At 55.5% G+C, this 21010-nt stretch overlaps 2 protein-coding genes across 3 annotated transcripts; one reads left to right on the top strand and one right to left on the bottom strand.

The window, feature by feature from the left end:
* Positions 1 to 217: 217 nt before the first annotated feature.
* On the bottom strand, positions 218 to 8325 carry C15H19orf85 (chromosome 15 C19orf85 homolog). Its single transcript, XM_040279934.2, has 2 exons — positions 7611 to 8325; positions 218 to 1177 (listed from the first exon to the last, which is right to left on the bottom strand). Exons 1-2 carry the CDS (start codon positions 7781 to 7783, stop codon positions 664 to 666), a joined length of 687 nt encoding a protein of 228 aa, XP_040135868.2. The 5' UTR covers positions 7784 to 8325; the 3' UTR covers positions 218 to 663.
* A 5191-nt stretch (positions 8326 to 13516) lies between these two features.
* On the top strand, positions 13517 to 20964 carry Znf628 (zinc finger protein 628). 2 transcript variants are annotated; one of them, XM_078031399.1, is made up of 2 exons: positions 13517 to 13735; positions 17688 to 20964. In XM_078031399.1, exon 2 carries the CDS (start codon positions 17693 to 17695, stop codon positions 20840 to 20842), a length of 3150 nt encoding a protein of 1049 aa, XP_077887525.1. In that variant the 5' UTR covers positions 13517 to 13735; positions 17688 to 17692; the 3' UTR covers positions 20843 to 20964. The 2 variants fall into 2 exon arrangements, with proteins under 2 accessions (XP_077887525.1, XP_077887526.1); XM_078031400.1 differs by lacking the exon at positions 13517 to 13735 and adding an exon at positions 13892 to 14010.
* The last annotated feature ends 46 nt before the right edge of the window (positions 20965 to 21010 follow it).

Here is a 21010-nt window from a genome sequence, read left to right as displayed (position 1 = left end):
GAACTAAGCCTGCATTCCTCCCTGTTAATGGTGGGCCTTGGCCGACCTCGGTGCCGCTCAGGTCGCACCTTCCCGCCGCACCGCGCCGCCAGGTGTCCGCCTCAGGGCTTGGGGCCTTTGCGTGTGCCCTTCCTGTCCCCAGGCCCCAGAGCTGCCCTGACCGTCTCCTTGCAAGAATGCACTGCTCGAAATTCCCCTCCGAAATTGGAGGTTTACCTTGGTGTTTGAAGACCCGTGTGGGTACTCGTTTATTGTTGGCTCCTGCACACACACAAACACAAATGAGAGCGCTGGGAGGGCAGGGTATCCTCTGCTGCACCTCCACACCTCCATCTGGCCTGGCCCACGGTAGGCGCTCAGTAGATCTTGGGAATAATTGCGAGGAGCCTAGACATTAGGCAGAGATGAGCCAGGTGAGAGGGAGCAACAGATGCCAAGATGGGGCTGGGAAGAAAGAGGGGAGAAGGCAACCCAGAGTGAGCCCCCAAGGGGCAGAGGTGGGGCCCTGGGCCTGGCGAGGCCCCTGAGACTGGCGCGAGGCAGCAGTCTGGGCTTGGCTTCTTTTCTCAGGGTCTGTCAGGAAAGGAGTGGAGGACAGGTCAGGGGACTTCTGGGTGAGGTCTCTGCTTTGTCCTGGGCCCTGGGCTGCATTGCAGTTGATAATCATGGGGTCCCCCAGTCTTGGCGGATCCCCTGAGAATGCCAGGTACTAGGCACTTCCCACCTGTCCACCCAGCTCCAGTCCAGATGCCCAATCTCAGACTCTCCCCGTTGGGCATGCTGTGTAAGAGGCAGAGAATCTGAGCAATGTGGTGCCAGCATCATGTCCTGCTGCCTCAGGTCTCCCTGGCCCGGAGCATGACAGGACAGATCCCACGCCAGCTGGGGAGTATCAGCAGTCGGAGGCTGTGAGGACAGATCACATGGCACTGAAGAACAGTCTGGGGTGAGTGCAATGTCATCGAAGAGGTCAAGGGTGGAGGCCTCTAGGGCAGCAAGGCTCAGGGTGGCGCTGGTATGGGGTGCCTCCCTGGGGACCATAGCACAAGCCACCCCCAGGAAGGGAGATGGAGGCGGCAAGGGTGGCCTTCTGGCTGGCTTTCTCTGGGGGGTTGCCTCCTGGGACAGGATGGATAGGGCCAGGCTCTGGGTGGCAGCCTCAATCTTGGCGAATTGCCTGCAAGAGAGACGGGTGTTAGCTGTGTGACTACAAAGGACCTCTCTCCTTTCTGCACCCCTGGAGCAACTTGTCCCCTCTTTCCATCCCATTCTTCTTCTTCCTGCTCATCTCTGTGCCCTGGCTCTGTTTTCTTGAGTATGGTAAGGGAAACTGAATAGCTGTGAGGGTGGAAGAGGCAGCCCTTCCAGCCCAGCTCTAGGCACATTTTTGACATTACAGATTTATTATGACCTTATTCCAACATATAAAAGTGTAGGACTGGAGATGTGGCTCAGGTGGTAACGCACTCGCCTGGCATGCACGGGGCGCTGGGTTCGTTCCTCAGCACCACATAAAAATAAAATAAAGATGTTGTGTCCACTGAAAACTGAAAAAATAAATATTTAAAAATTCTCTCTCTCTCTCTCTCCTTCTCTCTTCTAAAAAAAAGTGTAAAATGTCTTATGGGAGTGCTTTCAAAGAAAGGTGCAGAGCAAGGTGTTTCATGCCTCTAGTGTCAGGTACTCAGGAGACTGAGGCAGGGGGATTACGAGATCAAGGCCAGTCTGGGTAACTTAGTGAGTCCCTGTCTCAAAAAATAAAAAAGCTGGGGTTGTAACTCATTGATAGAGTGCTTACCTAGCATGCACCAAGCCCTGGGTTCAAACCCTAGCACGCACACATTACCCATCACCCATCACCCATCACAAAAAGGTGTGCTATGGACTGCTGGCACAATCATATTGATGTGACAATCAATATGACAATATGGTCATATTGATGCCCTGTGGATTCTTTTGGATCAGCCTTCTTCTTGGCTTCTCCAGCAACCGCAGGTTGGAGTCTCCAGCATCTCCCAACTGCAGTAGCCACCCTGTGGATCTCTCCCCTAGCATTCCTACACTCTAGGCAATCTGGATGGCTTTCATGAACTGTTGTGGACTACACTGTGTCTCCAAAATTCTTACACAGAGTTCCTAGTCTGAGTACCTCAGATGAGACTGCATTTTCAGATGAGGCCTGCAGAGAGGTGATTAAGGTGAAATGAAATCATTAGGCTGGGTCCCAGTCCAAGAAGAAGAGACTAGGAGACAGGTTTAAAGCACAGAGGCAGGAGCCTATCGGGTCAGAAGGAGGCAGGTGTGTGCAAGCCAGGGAGAGAGGTCAGAGGGAGCCACCCAGCCTACCCCGTGACTGGGACTTCCAGTCTCCAGAGCCAGAAGAGAATGAGTGTCATGTAAGCTGCTGGGTCTGCCGTGCTTTGTTTGGGTCTGCCGTGCTTTGTTACGGCAGAGCTCCCACAGGCACATGTACACACACACACACACACACACACACACACACACACACACACACACGGGTGCACACTGGGGAAGGCAGTGAGCCCCGTCAGCTGTGCTGTGTGACCCTTCCCTACACAGCCCCAGTCGGGGCTGAACTGATAGGGGGAGAGAAGGCAGGACCGCGGCCTAGGGGAAGAGACACACCAGGCCCCCGGGGCGAGAAAGCCCTGGGCTTCTGGATCTGAGTGTGGATTACGTGAGTGGGTTCTCTTTCTTACACTAGTGGGGAGATTCATGGAGCTCTTTGCTAATGGTGTGGGTGTGTATATTAAATTTCCATAAAATGGCTTATTTAAAAATATATCTGATATCTATAATTCCATGTGAATGAAATATCCAGAATAGGCAAATCCCAAGAGAGAAAAAAGAGAAAAGGCTGGGGGAGGGGTTCTGGGGGTGGCTTCTTCATAGGCGTGGCGGAATGTACTGGGACTAGACAGAGGTGATGGCTGAAACACGGAGACTCCATCAAATGCCACAGAACTGTACACTTCAAAATGGCTAAAATGGTGGGTTACAAGTTATGTGTATTTTGCCACATTATTAATTAAACATCTGTCTGGGCCTGGGGATGTGGCTCAGTGGTAGAGCACTTGCCTGGCATGTGTGAGGCCCAGCTCTGCAATATCTATCTCACCATCCAGGTATGGTGGCACATGCTTGTAATCCTGGCTACTCGGGAGGCTGGGGCTGGAGGTTCACAAGTCAGAGGCTAGCCTCAGCAACTTAATGAGACCCTCAGCCCCTTAGTGAAACCTTGTCTCAAAATAAAAATGAAAAGGGCTTGGAGAGGTGTGGCTAGGGGTTAGAGTACTTGCCTAGCTTGTGTGAGGCCCTGGGTTCAGTCTGCATACTGGGGAAAAAGAAAAAAAGAAAAAAAAAGGAGGAGGAGAAGAAGGGAGATAAAAAAGAGAGGAGGAAAAGGAGAAGGAAGAAGAAATATATATGAAGGAAATAGGCTAAATGCTGTCAAGAGTAAAAACCTGAGGCTGGGGCTGGGGCTCAGGGGCAGAGCACTTGCCTCTCACCTGTGAGGCACTGGGTTCAATCCTCAGCACAACTTAAAAATAAAATAACGATGTTGTGTCCATCTACATTATAAATATATAAGTGAACATTTAAAGAAAAAAAGAGTAGAACCTAACTCTGAGTGATCAGACCAGAGGTTCTCAGATTTGAGCACAACTCAGAGTCACCTGCAGGTGACTTGGGACCGGTGCCCCCCCCCCAGCTGTTTTCGGATTCTGTTATTTGGGGGTGGGGTCTGGGAGCCTGCATTCCCCGGGTGATGCTGACCTGTGCTCCTGGGGGCCTGGGGGTGGCTGTCGAGAGCCACTGCACCAGACAACTGCTGGGACTTTTCTGTAGGTTGGGACAACACACACAAGAAAGGGTGAGCGCCGTCGGGAGAGGGTGGGAGGCTGGCTGGGGGAGCAGGGCCTGAGGGCCGGGGGATGCTGGCCCTCCGCCCCTGGGTTTTCCCGGGGTGAGCCCAGGTCCCAGAGGAATGTGCCCCAGGCTGCCCGGCCCTCAAGACCATGGTGGGCAGCCCGGGCCTCTGGGGAGTGTGGGGCAGACCCTGGCACCGGGCGGGGTCTCGCCTGGGATCTACCTGCCCAGGGGAAGTGTGGCCAGACGGGGAGCTGCGGGAACCCTGGGCCGGGGGCTCAAGATGAGCAGGGCCTGGAGCAGTTGACAGGGGGCTCTGAGGCGTTCGCAGGCAGTTCTAGAACTCAGGGCTGGGTTTGGTGGGGAGATGAGCTTTCCTCTTGGGTGGTGGGGGTGGTGGTGGGAGGCATTTTGGCGACAACCGGGTTGGGCCTCCCGGCAGGACGGAGGTTTGGGCGTTGGGGCTGAGCTAGGATAGACTCCCGTTTATTCAAGTTTGGTTCCAAGACCTGCTGGGCAAGGTTCTGGGTGGCCGGGAGAGGCACCCTGCTTACAGGAAGCTGGGTCTGTGGCCAAGTCCACTACCACCCTGGGTCTCAGAGTCCTCATCAGAACCTTCCAGGACTGGGGCGTAGGTTAATCCATTAACCCTCATGCTGCACCAGGGCTCACTCGTTAGTGTTAACGCGGAAGTGCTTCGCTGTGCCTGGCACACGGTCAGCTACCACCATCGCCACCAAGGTCAACGTCAAGGTCAGCACATTATAATCCTCTTCTTCACACCAGCACCATCACTATCGCCACATAATCCTCAGGCCAATGTCACAATCACCATTGTCACTGCAACTGTCACCACCACCTCTCTGTCATCATCCTCTCCGCCTCATCACCACCGTCACCCGTTGTCACCGTTCTCGTCTCCATCATCTCCCCTCTCATACCATCATCATGGTCATCACGTGACGGCTCAACCGTGAGGTGTCCCCAAGAGCTCAGCTGTGGGACCTGCAGGAAACCTGAGAGCAGGCCACTGGGTGACGATAGCCTACCTAGCAGCACTCTGACCCCTGGTAGGAATTAACTGGGTGGTGACCATATGCACCTCGGGAAAGGCTGGAGGATGTCACTGGGCTGTGCCTTTTCGTCCCTGATGAGTGGGACTCTCTGCCTCCTGGTTGACCTGTCCTGAGCTGCTTTCCTCAGCCGCGCCCGTCCACCATGACGCTCTGCCTCACCTGGGGCCCAGAGCTGAGGAGTCAGCCAACCACGGACTGAACCTCTGAACTATGAGCTCCCAGGAACTTCCCCTTCTCTCTGGGTTTTCTTTCTTTTCGTTTGTAGCCGGGATTGAACCCAAGGACAGTTCACCACTGAGCCACATCCCCAGTCCTTTTTATTTTTAAGTTTGAGACAGGCCCTTGCTAAGTTGCTTAGGGCCTCGTAAGTTGCTGAGGCTGGCTTTGAACTCTCGATTTTCCTGCCTCAGCCTCTGGAGTCCAAGTTGCTGGGGCCACAGGTGTGTGCCACCAGGCCAGGTGTCTATGTTGTTCCTGGGAGGTCTTTTGGTCCCAGCAATAAAAAGCTGAGTAGAGCACTGTCACCACCGTCACCCCCATCCTCAGTGCCATCACCATCAGGTGGGCAGGGAGGCTGGATCCAGGCAGGACTGACCACCGGCACAGAGGGTGGGTCCCGACCGCAGGCTGCCTAGGCGCGTGTGTTCACCTCTCTCTGCCTCCTCCTCTGTGACATGGGGACAAAGACAGAACCTCCCAGGGAGATTCTCGGGAGCATTCAGTGACATGCAGTATGCCAAGGCCCCAGCAAGTGTCCTGGCCCACAGCAAGGTACTTGTCACTGTCCTGTTTAGAGGGGAACACAGGGGGGAGGGTCTGGGAGGGAAGTGGACTGAGACAGAAGCTGAAGGACAGAGGCCCCCAGGCCAAGGGTAGGGCTGGGTAGGGACCCGGGAGAGCGCAGGAACAGGGCAGGGGGTGGGCCATGGAGAGTCTAGGGAAATACGTGAGCAGAGGGGACAGTGGGTCCTGCCTGGGAGCAGGAGTGGCAGCCTGACTCTAAAGTGCCGCAGGGGCTGGGTGTGCTGGCCAGGGCTGAGGGCAGGAGGGCCACCGGTTCAAGGGCAGTCTCACAATTTAGTGAGGTCCTGTCTCAAAATAAAAAATGAAAAAGGCTGGGGATGGGGCTCAGTGGTGAAGCACCCCTGGGTTCTGTCCCTGGGACCACAACAAATAATAAAAAATAAAATAAAAACTAACTAAAACACCCCGTGGGATCCCACTCCCCACCCCACCCCTGACCCTGGTGGCCTCTTCATTGTCGCTCCCCAGGACCATGGCGTGCTCTCAGTGCAACCTCACTCCCAGGCTCTGTTCACAGAGCAGCCAGAGACCCCCGCCCAGCGCCTGTGCTCACAGCCAGGCCCCCAGGCTCCAGTTGGCCTGAAGCTGCCGCTTATCCCAGCCTCGGGCCTTTACCCAGCTCTGCCTGGCCTCCTCCCTCAGCCGTCCAGGGCCTCCCCGCAGCCCCTGCTGGTCTTTCCCCGAACACCACCTTCTCTGGGACGCTTCCCGCCCCCGCACTCCCCGTCCTCCCTCTCTCCAAGCCTGCGTCCCCTTCTAACAGATCCATCGATTTTTAAATGGAGGCAAAATGTACCCAAAGCCACCATTTGAGAGACTGCAGGAGGGGAGGGGGGGAGCCGGTGGGCACGCGCACAATGTGTACAGCCACCACCTCTCCCCAGCCGCGACTTTCATCACCCCCAAGGTAAGCCCTAACCTGCGAGCCCCCCCAGGGGCCCTGGGGCTGCCTTAGGCTCTGTCTATGGATCTGCCTGCTGCAGAATGTGCAGTCCCGCACAACGCTGCCCTTGGTGGCTCACCACCTTCCCTTAGCGCCACGTTTCAAGGTCGTCCATGCACGCAGTGGTATTTACTAGGGTCCTTCCTTCCTATCTGCCACCCCCATGAGGACCCTTACTTTAGGAAGGTAGGGGTCTCCAGGCCATGGCACAGGCCAAGCACACAGGGGCACTCAATAAATGCATACTGAATGACCCTTGATCCAGCTCTCAGTCCACTCCTGTCCTGTTGGGGCCTTTGATCCTCTCCAAACTCTGCCCCCAAGACATGACCTCTCCTCTCCTCTGACTGCCCCCCACCCGTCCCCTCCTCCCACTGCCCCCCACCTGTCCCCTCCTCCCACTGTCCCCCACCTGTCCCCTCCTCTAACTGTCTCCCACCTGTCCCCTCCTCTCACTGTCCCCCACCTGTCTCCTCTTCCCACTGTCCCCCACCTGTCCCCTCTTCCCACTGTCCCCCACCTGTCCCCTCCTCTAACTGTCTCCCACCTGTCCCCTCCTCTCACTGTCCCCCACCTGTCCCCTCCTCTCACTGTCCCCCACCACCTGTCCCCTCCTCCAACTGTCTCCCACCTGGCCCCTCCTCCCACTGTCCACCCCACCTGTCCCCTCCTCCCACTGTCTCCCCACCTGGCCCCTCCTCCCACTGTCCACCCCACCTGTCCCCTCCTCCCACTGTCTCCCCACCTGTCCCCTCCTCCCACTGTCCCCTCCTCCCGCTGTCTCCCACCTGTCCCCTCCTCCCACTGTCCCCCACCTGACCCCTCCTCCCACTGTCCCCCATCTGACCCCTCCTCCCACTGCCCCCCACCTTCCCCTCCTCCCACTGTCCTCCTACCTGCAGATCTGGTTGTGCAGGAACCTCCTGTGGTTGGGCCTCCTCTTGCGTGGCTGGGTGCGCCTGGGCTGCAGGGCCCGCAGCATGTGGGCCGCTGCCCCACTCACAAAAGCACACAGCTCTCGGGGACCAGGCTCAGAGAGCCCCAGTGCCGCAGGGACCCCAGGGTGCATGGCCAGGGCACTCTGAAGTCACTCCCCAGATAGTGCTAATTGGAAAGCCCTCCCCAAATCTATGAGGGGCCAGGGACTCCAGGGCAGGGCAGCTCTGAGGTTGGGGTCAACCCTGGGAGCAAAGGTAAGGGCCCCCTCTGATCCCTAACATGGTCCCTACTTCCCGGAGCTGGGCCTGAGGCTTGAGGGACGCATGGGTGAAGGTCGGCTGTAGGAAGGCAAATGGCTGGGAGCCAAGGAGCTTCCTGTGTACCCCCCAGGTGCCCAATTAGCACATAGTTGGACCTGGGATATAGGACAGGGCTGGTAGGTGAGGGGACCGAGAAAAGAGCCCGGAGATAGCCAATTAAGGGGACAAAGGCCTTGTTAAGGAGGCCAGGCCAGGAGCAAGTCAACCTCAGCGCTTAGTGTTGAGGACCCTTAATTGGAGTCAGGGGAGGGGACAGGTGGTGGGTGGAGAGAAGGGGGCCAGCCCCTGAAAGGAGCTGGGACGCCAAGGTTGAGTGTGCGCAGACTTCTCATCAGCCACCCACCCCCACACGTCCCCCAGCCCCTGGCCCAAGTCTTTAGGGGAAACTGAGCCCTGCGGTCTCCAGCTGGCAGGAAGGCTGGCTTCTGGGTGCTGAGCACTGGCCCAGAGGAGGGAACGGGGAAGGGGCGGTGGCAGGGCACTGGGGGGAGGGGGAGGGTCGAGGGCCTCCCTGTCTCGCAGGTTCTCAGAGCTCCAGTCCTCCGGTGCCCTCAGTGCTGCCCTCTGTCTCCCTGACCTTGCTTTCCTCCTAGGGCCCCCTGCTGTCTCCCTTTCTCTCCTCTCTGCTCCTGTCACCGAGGCTCTCTGAGTTTCAGTCTCTCTCAGTGTCTGTTTCTTAGGCTCTGAACGTTCCTCATGGTCTCTGTCCCTCTCAGGCCCCGAAGTGAGGACCCAGGGCCCCTTGGCCAGGGGCTAAGGGAAGTGGGCCCCCATGTCCTTGGAGGATTGGAGGGCAGGAAGGGCTGCTGCTACCATGGCTGAGGCATGGCCTTTGCTAGCCCAGCTCCAGAGTTGACTTGCATTCCCCAGCCCCAGGAGCCAAGAGCAACATCTATGGCAACCCTGTCTCCACAGCCAGCAGGAACACACAGGGCTGCTACTCCAGGCGCTGGCCTGGGAATGCGCCACCAGGGGCACCAATGACTTGGCTGGTGCTGGGAGACCAGGCTCAAGGTTCTAGGCCCAGACTTATGGCTACTTCTCCTGTGCCCTGAGCTGGTGAACTCTCCCACAGCTGAGGGCTGACTTTGTCCAGGACCTGCACTTCCACGTGCTGGCCAGGTTTCTTTTCCCTCTGCCAGCCCTCATAACACTGTGGTGGCGGATTTAATCATTCAACATCTACTGTGTGCAGAGACTGAGGATGCAACCTGCTGTCCCTGCAGAACTTAGGGGGGAAATGCCCACAAACAAGCAATGAGAAAACGTCAGGTGGTGTGCGATGCGGTGGTGCCAAGACTGGACCATGAGATGGAGGTGGGGGTGCAGGTGGGGCCCCTTCAGATGGGGAAGCCCTTTTTAAAAATTTTTTAGTTGCAGATAGACACAATATCTTTATTTTTATTTATTTACTTTTTTAATGTGGTGCTGAGGATCAAACCCAGAGCCTCACGCTCTACCGCTGAGCTACAACCCCAGCCCTGGGGAAGCCTGTTCTGAGGAGGTGACTCTTGTCCTGTGGCCTGAATGCTGAATGTGTTGGATGGACCTTGTCTTCCTCCTAGGTCCCCCCTGCCGTCTACCTTTCTCTCCTCTCTGGCCTCACATATGTGTGTCCTCTGCTCCTGTCACCGAGGCTCTCTGTCTCACCTGAGGTCAGGGTCCTCTTCCAAGCTCATGTGGCAGAGTTTGTTTCCTTACATCAGTGGATTCCACGGAGGCTCACATCCTTGGGGCCAGCAGTACAATCTCTGACTTGTGGGCACAGTCTTCCAGGGCCTGACTGAGTCTGTCAGGTCCACCCAGGGCAGTTAGAGTTAGGATCAATTGGAGTTCTCAGAGAAGTAGGATCTACCATTTATTAACCTATCAGTCCATCTAGATAGATATGGATAGGTGGACAAGCCAGTATAGACATCTCTCCAGAAAGAGACTTATTGTAAGACATTTGTTCATGTGGTTGTGGAGGCTGAAAGTCTCCTGATCTGCTTTTTTTCTTTTTTAAAAATTTTAGCTGTAGATGAAACATAATACCTCTTTTCTTTTAGTTGTCAATGGATATTTTATTTATTTTTATGTGCTAGGCTAGTGCTCTACTACTGAGCTACAACCCCAGTCCCTCTTTCTTTCCTTTTCATTAAGAGTGGGAAAGATTTATTTTGCACTCACGGTTTCAGAGGTTTAGTCCATGATTGGCCAACTCCATAATTGGGCCCAAGACGGAGCAGGACATCATGGTGGAAGGACAAGAGTAGCCAGGAGGAGGGTGAGAGGAAGCACTCCTGATCTGCCTTCTGCAAGCTGGAGACCCAGGACAGTTGGTGGTATTCAGTGGGTTTCACTTTCCACAATCTCAGTTACGTGCAAACCTTGGTGTGAGTCATTCTGAGTAGTGTGATGAAATCTCATGCCTTCTCCCTCCGTATTAATCCACTGTATATGCTACCCACTGGTTGCCTGCTTAGTAGCCATCTCTGTTCTCAGACAAACTATTATATATCATCAAAGTGCTTGTATTTCAGTAGCCCTTGTTTTAAACAGTAATGGACCCAAAGCGCAGGAGCAGTGTCGCTGGTAATTCAAATATGCTAAAGAGAAGCTGTAAAGTACCTCTTTAAAGTGAAAAGTGAAAGTTCTCACTTTAATAAAGGAAAAAAAAAAACATTGTTTAGGTTGTTTTTAGTCATCTTTTGTGTCCCTGTGACCAAAAGATCTGACAAGAACAATTAGAGAAGGAAAAGTTTATTCTGGCTGATGGTTTCAGAGGTCTCAGTTCACAGATGGCTGATCCCATAGCTCTGGACCCAAGGTGAGGCAGATCATCATGGCAGAAGAGCAGAGTAGCCAGATGCATGAAAGCATCTCGGGACATGACACCAGGAAGCAGAGACAGCAAGCCGTTCCATTCACCAGGGACAAAACATAAGCTCCAAAGCACACTTCTCAGTGACCTTCTTCCTCTAGCTACACCCAACCTGGACTATAGTTGCCACCCAATTAGTCCATATCAGTGGATTAATTCTCTGATTATGTTATACCTCATAAAATAATCATTTCACCTCTGAAAATTCTTGAATTTTCTCTCACATGGGGTTTGGGGAGATACCTCATATCTAAACCATAAATTCTGCCTCTGGCCCCCAAAAGCTTATGCCCATCTCACAATGCGAAATGCATTTAGTCCATTTCCAAGAGTCCCCATAGTCTTAGCAGTTTAGCATTGCCCAAAAGTACAAGTCCAAAATCTCATATGAGACTCGAGGCAAGTTAGACTAAAAGAGCAAAAGGAATTTACATTCATCCAATACATGACACAGAGTAACATTTCCATTCTACAAGGGATTACCAGGGACACAGAAAGAATGGATGGGACCAGAACAAGACTGAAGTTCAGCTGGACAAACAAGTCCTGTAGCTCCATGTCCAGCTTCTGGGGCACATGGCTTTGTGGTGTTCTCTCTAGCGGGAGTGTGCAGTCCAGCCATATGGCATTGCTGGTTGCAGTCCACCTGGTTTCTCTCTTGGCTCGTCTCTGCTGGATTGCTGCAGCTTTCCTCAGCAGACTTTCCACATTACTGGCATCTCAAGGGTCTCCACTGCAGCTTTGGCTTCCTGTTCACATCTGCACATTGACCTCTCAGAGGCTGCCGCAGGAATTCCAACCCTGCTACACTTTGCCTTACCTCCTAGATTGTTCTTTAAAATCTTAATGGAAACTTCCATGATACCTGAAGTACAGTATTCTGCAACCACATGGTTGATGCCAAGGTTTGTCACCATCTTGAGCCATAGCCAAACCTCATGGGACCACAGCTGCTGCCTTCAGTGTCTGGGCAGCTGAGCAGAGTGAAATAACTTCCTAGGCCTCCCTGAGCAGGCGGTGCACCTCAATGGGTCTCTTCTCAAAGGCATGTTTACTTTTATATCCTTAAGCCTAAAATGGGTGTGGTCTTGCTAATTTTTGAAATGCCCTCAAGCCATCTTTCCTACCTTTCTAGGTAAAACAGTTAGCACCTCTTTAGTGGCTATAATCTCTTTTAATAAAATGGTTAGTCAGTTTTCTTTCTTTTAAAATATTTTTTAGTTGTCAGTGGACCTTTATTTTATTTATTTTTATGTGGTGCTGAGAATCAAACCCAGTGCCTCACACATGCTAGGCAGGTGCTCTACCACTGAACCACCACCCCAGCCCCACAGTTTTCTAATCATACTGCAAAATTTTCAAGTTTTTCTGCTCTGCTTTCGGCTTCTGATTATCATGGTAAAGTAGCTAAAAGTGCCAGCAATATCCAGATCACTACCTGAATGCTGTGCTGCCTTGAAATTTCCTCCAATAGATTAATTAGTTCATCACCTTTGAATTCAGCCTCACAAAAAGTCTGAGGACATGGACAAAATGTAGACAACTTCTTTGCCAGAATGTAACACAAATGGCTTCTAGTCCAATTTCCAAGAGTTCTCCTTCTTCTCTTTCAGAGGTTTCACCTCATGAACCTCAAGACTGGAATGGGCAATGATGATTTTGTTATCTTATTTGTGACTTCAGCTCCTGGATTCTCCGTTTTCTTGTAAGTACGAGATGCAGAGCTAACAGAGGTTTCTACATACAAGGGTTCAAAGACAGGTCAAGCACAGAACTGATGTGGGATGGGGTGATGATGTCCCAAGACTACTCTTTGGCTTGGCAAATGCTGAACATTCCTCCCTCCTTGGTTCCAAGACACTGTTCTGTGTTTTTTAAGACCAACTTGTTGAATGTGCATTACCTTTTTAGTGAAAGCCTATTGCTTAAGGCCACTTCTAGACCTCTGACCACCTTCCACTGCAAAGCATAGAATGCTAAGGAGGGCAGAGCCTCTCCCCCCTCCCTTGTTAACACCTCCGGTAAAAGGGGTTGAGTTGAGATCTCTTCATCACTGCAGGAATCCCCGGAGGACTAAGCCAAGGCGGAAGACAGTGGAACCCACATCCCTGGGCCTACCCTCCACATCCACTAACCCAACCCAGCCCTGCAGCCTCCATTATGTTTTGATGGGTGTTTTAAAAGCCAAAGTGAGAGGAATGTCTGAGCTAAGCGGGTTGTCATGGGTTTTACCCGCAGGAATGCTTGCAGACAGGACCCAAGCCCAAAGTGGGTCTAAATCGGCTCAGAGTTCCAGGCAAACTGAGGCATGTGAGTGTAGTTGGTGCTACTGGATCTAGCAGGTGGAGGCCCGGGCTGCTGCTGACCATCCTACAACGCAACAGAAGAACGACCCAAGCCACTGTCACGGGTGTCCAGGTTGAGACACCTGCCCTGCGGCTGGACGAGTGGCGCTGGAGCAGGCCAGGCGGGAGGGAGCTCGGGTCGGTGCCGGGGACTCGGCCTCCGTCTCCCCGCCGGAGCGCCCACGCCAGCAGCGGGTGGGAGGGCTCCCGAAGCGCGCTGGCTGACAGTCCCGGAGCACCGCAGGAAGCGCCGCGCCGCTCTGGCACCGCCTCCCCGCCAACCCTCTCCGCCCGCTCCGCAGCGCCGAGGCCGTGGCCGGGGGCGGGGCCAGGCGCGGCGCGTGCGTCATGACGCGCGACGCGAGTCGGGGTTTGTGTGCGCAAGAGGCCGCCGATAAAGGTTGGGTGCCTCGCGCCGGGGGCCGTCGGGAGGGAGCGCGCCCCCGCCCCTCCCCGGCCCCCGCTACTGCGGCGCCGTGCCGGGCCCCCCTTCCCGTCGGCCCCCGCGGGGAGCTCCTGGGCCTCCCGCCTCGTCCTCCGGACCGGGGCCGCAGGTGAGAGACCGGAGGGCGGGGTGGGGGAGGGGCTGGAGGGCGGAGTCGTTTGGAAAACGGCGAGCGTGAAACCGGAAGGGGCGCCTTAAAGGGAAGTTCTCTATTTCGCCTCCGACTTTTGTCCGTTTGTCCGGCTCCGCCCTCTTAAAGGCTTCGGAGATGCGTTTAGAGGGCGGGGCAGGGTTTACATTTTCTAAACTTTCCCGCTGATTTTACCTCCTGTGAAAAGGAGATTGTCAAATTAAAGTCCAGTGACAGTTTCTCAGACATTCAAGGTAAAACTCCATAGTCCTGGTGCCTTCAAAACGATAGTAGTTTTGCTGAACAAAGGTAGAGATGAGCATGCAGCAAGCGCATCCCCTTAAAGGGAAATTCTAGCCTGTTGGAAGGGGTGATCTGGCCTTTTAAAGGGCACGCTCTCTGGATTGCTAAGGTGGATCCCTGTTACCTTCAGAGCGTGGGCATTTCGCGTTTTAAGAGGCTGGGTTCTCAAAAATGTGTGCAGCTTCTTGGGATCCTTAGTCCCTTTAGAGGACCTGCTTACAGTTTATTTATTTTTTATTTTTTATTTTTTAAAGAGAGAGTGAGAGAGGAGAGAGAGAGAATTTTTTTAATATTTATTTTTTAGTTCTCGGCGGACACAACATCTTTGTTGGTATGTGGTGCTGAGGATCGAACCTGGGCCGCGAGCGCGCTACCGCTTGAGCCACATCCCCAGCCCCCCTGCTTACAGTTTAAACTGGACCTCCGTCTTTTTTTTTTTTTTTTAATTGAATCTAGGGGCGCTCTATCACTGAGCTCCATCTCCAGACCTTTTTTGCTCTTTATTTTTTGAGACAGGGTTTTGTAAGTTGCCCAGGCTAGCCTCAAACTTGGGATCAACCTCCTGAGTTGCTGGGATAACAAGCCATTGCCACCACGCCCAGTTGACATTCATCTTTTTTTTTTTTTTTTAATATTTATTTATTTATTTATTTATTTTCATGTGGTGCTTAGGATCAAACCCAATGCCTCACACATGCTAGGCAAGCACTCTGCCACTAAGCTACAGCCCCAGCCGATATTCATCTTTTTAAAAGGAGATCTTTATACTTGTCTAAAGGGAATATTCAGCCTTCATTCATGTAATATATGCTTACTGAGCACAGATGTTAATCACTGCCAGACAGATGTTAATACAGAAACTGGAATACAGCAGTGAACAAGACAAAGGTGCCTGTTTTCATGGCATTCTGGCATGGGGAGGCAGAATAAAACAGGAAGCTCCAGGCATTCTGTAGCAGTGGTTGTCAGTGGGAGGGGGTGATGGTACTTCCCTGGGTGAGGGGTGCAGTAAAGACCTGAAGTGCAGTAGTGAATTTTGTAAACAGTGTAGAGGAGGGGTGCTTAATAGATAATGGTCAGTCAGGCATCATTTTGATAGTCACAGCTGCAGGGATGTGGTTGCCACTAGCATCTAGTAGGGTGGAACCAGGTCCATGCTCAGCCCAGTATGCACAGGATGTGCTCTTTGGCAAATGGTGCAATCCTAGTTTTTACTGCTGAGGTTGAGAAACATTGGCTGTATAGTACTGAGAAGGTGATAAATGCTCTAGAGGGAAAATGGGGTAGGAGGAGAAAATGGGGAGAGTTGAAAGGGACTGCAGATTTAATAGGGCAATTGGAGAAGGCCTCATAGAGGGGATTTCAGTGAGGACTTGGAGGTGAGGGGTAGGAGATGGGAGCAGCCTGCCCCTCCTGGTTGGTAGGCTGGAGTGATGAGAATGGAGGTGTATAGCAGAACAAGCCAGCAAGGGGCTGAGGCCCCAGGAGTGGGCAGTCAGCAGGGTCTTGTAAGGGATTTGTTTTCTGCTCTTAAGTGGGAATCTGCAGAAGTCTTTGAACAGAGGGATGAAATGCCCAGTTTTCTCTAATGAAGGTTCCTTTAGCTGCAGTGTTGGGAATGGACTGGGGCAGGATGGCAAGGAAAATGGCAGTCTGTTAGGGGGTCACATGTGCCCAGGAGAGAGATGGCAGTGCTTAGACAAAGGTGGGGCTTGTGAGAAGTGGTCACATTCTGACTCGGTTCTCACTGGAGCAGAGGAATCTGCTGACGGGTTGGTTATACTGAATGAGAGCTGGAGCGGCAGAGAGAGAGAGGTGAGGAGGACCCAAGGCCTGAAGAATAGCACCCCTGTTTTCAGAGAAGACTATGGTTGAGTAGGACATTTAATTCCTAATTTGAGGGGGGGCACACAGGAGCAAAAAGCTGGATTAGATTTTGCTATTAGATGTCCAAGTTTTAAAGCTGAGCCGTTATTGTAGTGTGCGCCTATAATCCCAGCTATTTGGGAGGCTAACGCAGGAGGATCACAAGTTTGAGACTAGCCTGGGGAACTTAGTGAGACTGTCTCAATAAAGTTTAAAAGAGGGGAGGGCCTGGGGAATGTAGGTCAGTGGTAGAGCACTGCCTACCCTGTGTGATGCTGTGGGTTCCATCCCCAGCACCTCAACTGGCACAGTCTAGCAGGGGATGTGGAGCAGTGGAGTCTCAGGCAGAGGTACATGTTTGGAGTCACATGTTCCTAGGGTGTGAAGCCACTAGGGGCTGCGAGTTCCTGGGGAGAGGGCAGATAGGGGTGCAGCAAGTCACCAAGACAAGCAGGACCCAACTAGGGACTGAGACAGCCACAGGTGAGAGAGGAGGAGACCTGGCTCTTGGAAGCCAGGGGAGGTGGTTGGAAGAAGGAGTTGAGGGCTGAGCACTAGGATTTAGCAGCAGGGGACAGGGCAAGTGTGTAACTGAAGTGGCCTAAGGTGGGAAGTGCAGGCTCTGCTCTGCTGTAAAGGGCTGCAGAGAAGAGAGGCTGTGGCTGGAGGGGGAAATGGGGTGAAGAATTTTTTGTTTCTTTTAAAAAAATGGGAGACATGGTTTGTGTCATGCTGACAGGCACGGTCCTGGAGAGAGGAAAGTTCCAGAACGCAGTGGGAGCTCCAAGTCTTGGCCCAGGAAGGGGCTGATGGGACCCATAGTGCAGTTTCTCAGCCTGACATTTTGGACTGCATTCGTATTTTGGACTAGGTCCACCTTTGTTGGGAGGGTTGTCCTGTGCATTATAGGGTGTTGAGAAGCATCCAGATCTCTCCACCCACTAAATGCTAGTAGCACTGGCCCCTCCAGTTGGCTGACAGGCAGCAGTGTCTCCAGGCATCATTAGATGTCTGGTGATGGGAGGACATCTGCCCCAGTTGAGAGCCTCTGGTGTGGTGATTGGAACGTGGAGACAGTCTCTTGGTGGCTAGTATGATTGATGGCAAGGGAAAGGAGGGAAAAGGAAGTGCTGGAGGCTTCAGGAGAAAAGAAGCATGCCAGGCAGTCACCCAGGGTAGTGCGTGAAGCAGAGTAATGTGTGTGAGTTGGAGAGGGAGGCGGGCAGGAGTGCACAGACAGCCCCTACGCTTTCGCTATGCAAGGGACTGCAGGGTCCTCAGCAGCACTTCTCTTGGGCGAGGGCAGAACTGCGGGAGTGGATGGATGGTAGAGTGGGATGCTCGTGATGGTAGAGTGGGATGCTCTGGTGGTAGAGTGGGATGCTCGGCTCGGCTCTCTGAGGGCCTGGAGAGTGAATGGTTCAGGGTGTGACAGGAAGAGCCAGTGTTGAAGTGGAGTGGACACGGGAAGCCAGGCTTCCAACTTTAGAGGGTACCAGAGTGGGCCCGAAGGCAGCGCTCAGCCTTCTCGGACCTCCCTGGCCTCCTGGAGGACATGGCCAGCATGCTGGGAGGTGGCTGATTTGTTTGCTGGGAAGTTTTAGCACCGGAAGTCTCACATCCCAGGGACCCCCTTACTCCTCTCTTAGTCTCAGGTAAAACGTGGGCCATTGTAAACCCTAATCCTGATAAGGGCTCTCTGCAACCCCTGTCCCTTAAAAGTTCAGTGCCTACCCACTCTGATCCGGAATCCCTCCACCAGGTGTGATGGTTGGCTCCCACGCGGACATGGCGCCTGCCTCTACCGCGGACGGGGCCGGGGAGAAGCCTGGCCCGGCGGCCCCCGCCCCTGCGGCCCAGTATGAGTGCGGGGAGTGTGGCAAGTCATTCCGGTGGTCGTCTCGGCTCCTGCACCATCAGCGCACGCACACAGGCGAGCGGCCCTACAAGTGCCCGGATTGCCCCAAGGCCTTCAAGGGCTCCTCAGCCCTGCTTTACCACCAGCGGGGCCACACTGGCGAGCGGCCCTACCAGTGCCCCGACTGCCCCAAGGCCTTCAAACGCTCCTCGCTGCTGCAGATCCACCGCAGCGTGCACACAGGCCTGCGGGCCTTCACCTGTGGCCAGTGCGGCCTGGCCTTCAAATGGTCGTCCCACTACCAGTACCACCTGCGGCAGCACACGGGTGAGCGCCCCTACCTGTGCCTCGACTGCCCCAAGGCCTTCAAGAACTCATCCAGCCTGCGGCGCCACCGGCACGTGCACACTGGCGAGCGCCCTTACACCTGCGGCGTGTGTGGCAAGAGCTTCACGCAGAGCACAAACCTGCGGCAGCACCAGCGCGTGCACACAGGCGAGCGGCCCTTCCGCTGCCCGCTCTGCCCCAAGACCTTCACCCACTCCTCCAACCTGCTGCTGCACCAGCGCACCCACGGCCCCGCCCCCGCCCCCGCCCCGAGCGCCGCCCCCGGCACCACCCCCGTCCCCCCGCCCCCCACGCCTGGTGAACCCTGTGCGGGCAGCAAGGTTTTGGTCTCAGACGCTTACCTGCAGCGCCACCTGCCGTCCAGCAGCCCGCCCGCGCCCCCCGCCCCGCCACCCCAGCCTCCGCCAGTGGTGCCCGAGCTGTTTCTGGCGGCAGCTGAGACCACGGTGGAGCTGGTGTACCGCTGCGATGGCTGTGAGCAAGGCTTTGGCAGCGAGGAGCTGCTCCTGGAGCACCAGCCGTGCCCGGGGCCTGCTGCCCAGCCCCAGGATGCCCCTGCCGAGACGCCCAACGATGCACCCCCTGCGTCGTTGTCCCCGACGTCCCCTCTGCCGCAGCCCCCTCCTGTCACTGCTCCTGGCTTTGCCTGCCTTCCCTGTGGAAAATCTTTCCGCACGGTGGCAGGCCTCTCCCGACACCAGCACAGCCATGGTGCAGCTGGGGGACAGGCCTTCCGCTGCGGCAGCTGCGACGGGGCTTTCCCGCAGCTGGCCAGCCTCTTGGCGCACCAGCAATGCCACGTGGAAGAGGCTGCAGCTGGGCGCCCACCCCCACAGGCCGAGGTTGCCGAGGTCACCTGTCCCCAGGAGCCTATGGCCTCTGCTGCTCCTGCCCCGCCGCCTCCCCCGCCTGCTGTGGCTTCTGTAGAGCGGCCATATAAATGTGCAGAGTGCGGCAAGGCCTTCAAGGGCTCCTCAGGGCTGCGGTACCACCTTCGGGACCACACCGGTGAGCGGCCCTACCAGTGCGGTGAATGTGGCAAGGCCTTCAAGCGCTCCTCGCTGCTGGCCATCCACCAGCGTGTACACACAGGCCTGCGGGCCTTCACCTGTGGCCAGTGCGGCCTCACCTTCAAGTGGTCATCTCACTACCAGTACCACCTGCGGCTACACTCCGGCGAGCGGCCCTACGCCTGCAGCGAGTGTGGAAAGGCCTTCCGCAATACGTCGTGCCTGCGGCGCCACCGACATGTGCACACTGGCGAGCGGCCCCACACCTGCAGCGTGTGCGGCAAGAGCTTCGCCCAGACCTCCAACCTGCGGCAGCACCAGCGCGTGCACACGGGCGAGCGGCCCTTCCGCTGCCCACTCTGCCCCAAGACCTTCACCCACTCTTCCAACCTGCTGCTGCACCAGCGCACCCACTCAGCCGAGCGCCCCTTTGCTTGCCCCATTTGTGGTCGCGGCTTTGTCATGGCCGCCTATCTGCAGCGACATCTGAGGACGCATGCCCCAGCCAACACGGCTTCGGGCACTACAGCCTCCGCTGCCGCAAGCTCTCAGCCCCAGGCCCCACTGGCTGCAGCCCCGGCCTCACTAGCCACCCAAGATGTCCATGTTCTCCCTCACCTCCAAGCCACGCTTTCCCTCGAAGTGGCTGGGAGCACAGCCCAGGTCCCGCCCCCGGGCCCAGGGGCTCCCAACTCCCAGACTTTTCTCCTGGTGCAGACTGCCCAGGGTCTCCAGCTGATCCCTAGCAGCGTCCAGCCCCCTACTCCTCCGCCCCCACCTGCACCTAAGCTCATCCTGCTGCCCTCTAGTGCTGGGAGTGGGGGCAGCCGTGCAAGGCAGTGCCCTCGCACAGCAGGGAAAGCCAGCCCTGGGACAGGGGTAGTCTGGCTGCCAGGCCCTGGGAGTCTAGGGGTGCAGGGAGGGAGTGGAGCAGGGGCCAGTGGGGGAGGGCAGAGTCTCATTGTTCTGCAGAATGTAGGGGGTGGGGAAGCAGGACCCCAGGAAGTGAGTGGGGTCCAGCTCCAGCCCGCACAGGAAGTGACCACGGTCCAGCTCCAGCCCGCACAGGAAGTGACCACGGTCCAGCTCCAGCCTGCACAGGAAGTGACTACGGTCCAGCTCCAACCCCTGGCAGGCCAGCTTTCTAATTCCAGTGGAGGAGCTGTGACTGCTGAGGCCCCCAATCTGCTGGTGGTTCAGAGTGGGGCAGCTGAGGAATTGCTAACCGGGCCAGGTCCTGGGGAGGCAGGGGATAGTGAAGCTAGCACGGGTGTGGTCCAGGATGTCCTCTTTGAGACACTGCAGACGGATGAGGGGTTGCAGAGTGTGTTGGTGCTGAGCGGAGCAGATGGGGAGCAGACCCGGCTCTGTGTGCAGGAGGTAGAGACCCTTCCCCCTGGACTGACAGAGCCACCTGCCCCTGGCCCTCCAGGGCAGAAACTCCTTATCATCCGCAGTGCCCCAGCGGCTGAACTGCTGGAGAACAGCAGTGTTGGGGGAGGCGCTGCCACACTACAACTTCTGGCCCCCCCACCACCTGGCCCAGTCTCTACCCCGGCAGGGATGCCTGCTGTTTCCACCTCCCAGATGGTGCAAGTGGTCCCCGCAGGGGCTGGGCCTGGGGTCATGACCTCACAGGGCCTGCCCTCTATCCAAATTGTGCAGACCCTACCAGCAGTCCAGCTGGTGCACACATTTTGAGGACTGGCGCCTCTGTCCACCCCACACAGAGACTCCTAACTCATTGTCCTTGGCTGAGCTGGGGTTAGCCCCAGAAGAAGGGGGCTGTAGGCTGGGCGTGCTAATAAAGACCCAGAATCTCCTCTCTGTTTTTTTTTTCCCCTTGGGGGGTGGGCAGGAGACAGGGAG

This window comes from Ictidomys tridecemlineatus, chromosome 15 (assembly GCF_052094955.1).
Source record: "Ictidomys tridecemlineatus isolate mIctTri1 chromosome 15, mIctTri1.hap1, whole genome shotgun sequence".
Lineage (NCBI taxonomy): Eukaryota > Metazoa > Chordata > Mammalia > Rodentia > Sciuridae > Ictidomys > Ictidomys tridecemlineatus.
This window is presented reverse-complemented; position numbering and strand designations above follow the sequence as displayed.

What these genes read in the sequence shown, in the direction of transcription:
- C15H19orf85 (XM_040279934.2), bottom strand. Translation starts at nt 7,783, where the DNA reads ATGCACCCTGGGGTCCCTGCGGCACTGGGGCTCTCTGAGCCTGGTCCC. An exon ending in CTGCACAACCAGATCTGCAG is followed by an intron (nt 1,178 to 7,610) that starts GTAGGAGGACAG and finishes TCTCTCTTGCAG; the next exon opens with GCAATTCGCCAAGATTGAGG.
- Znf628 (XM_078031399.1), top strand. Translation starts at nt 17,693, where the DNA reads ATGGTTGGCTCCCACGCGGACATGGCGCCTGCCTCTACCGCGGACGGG.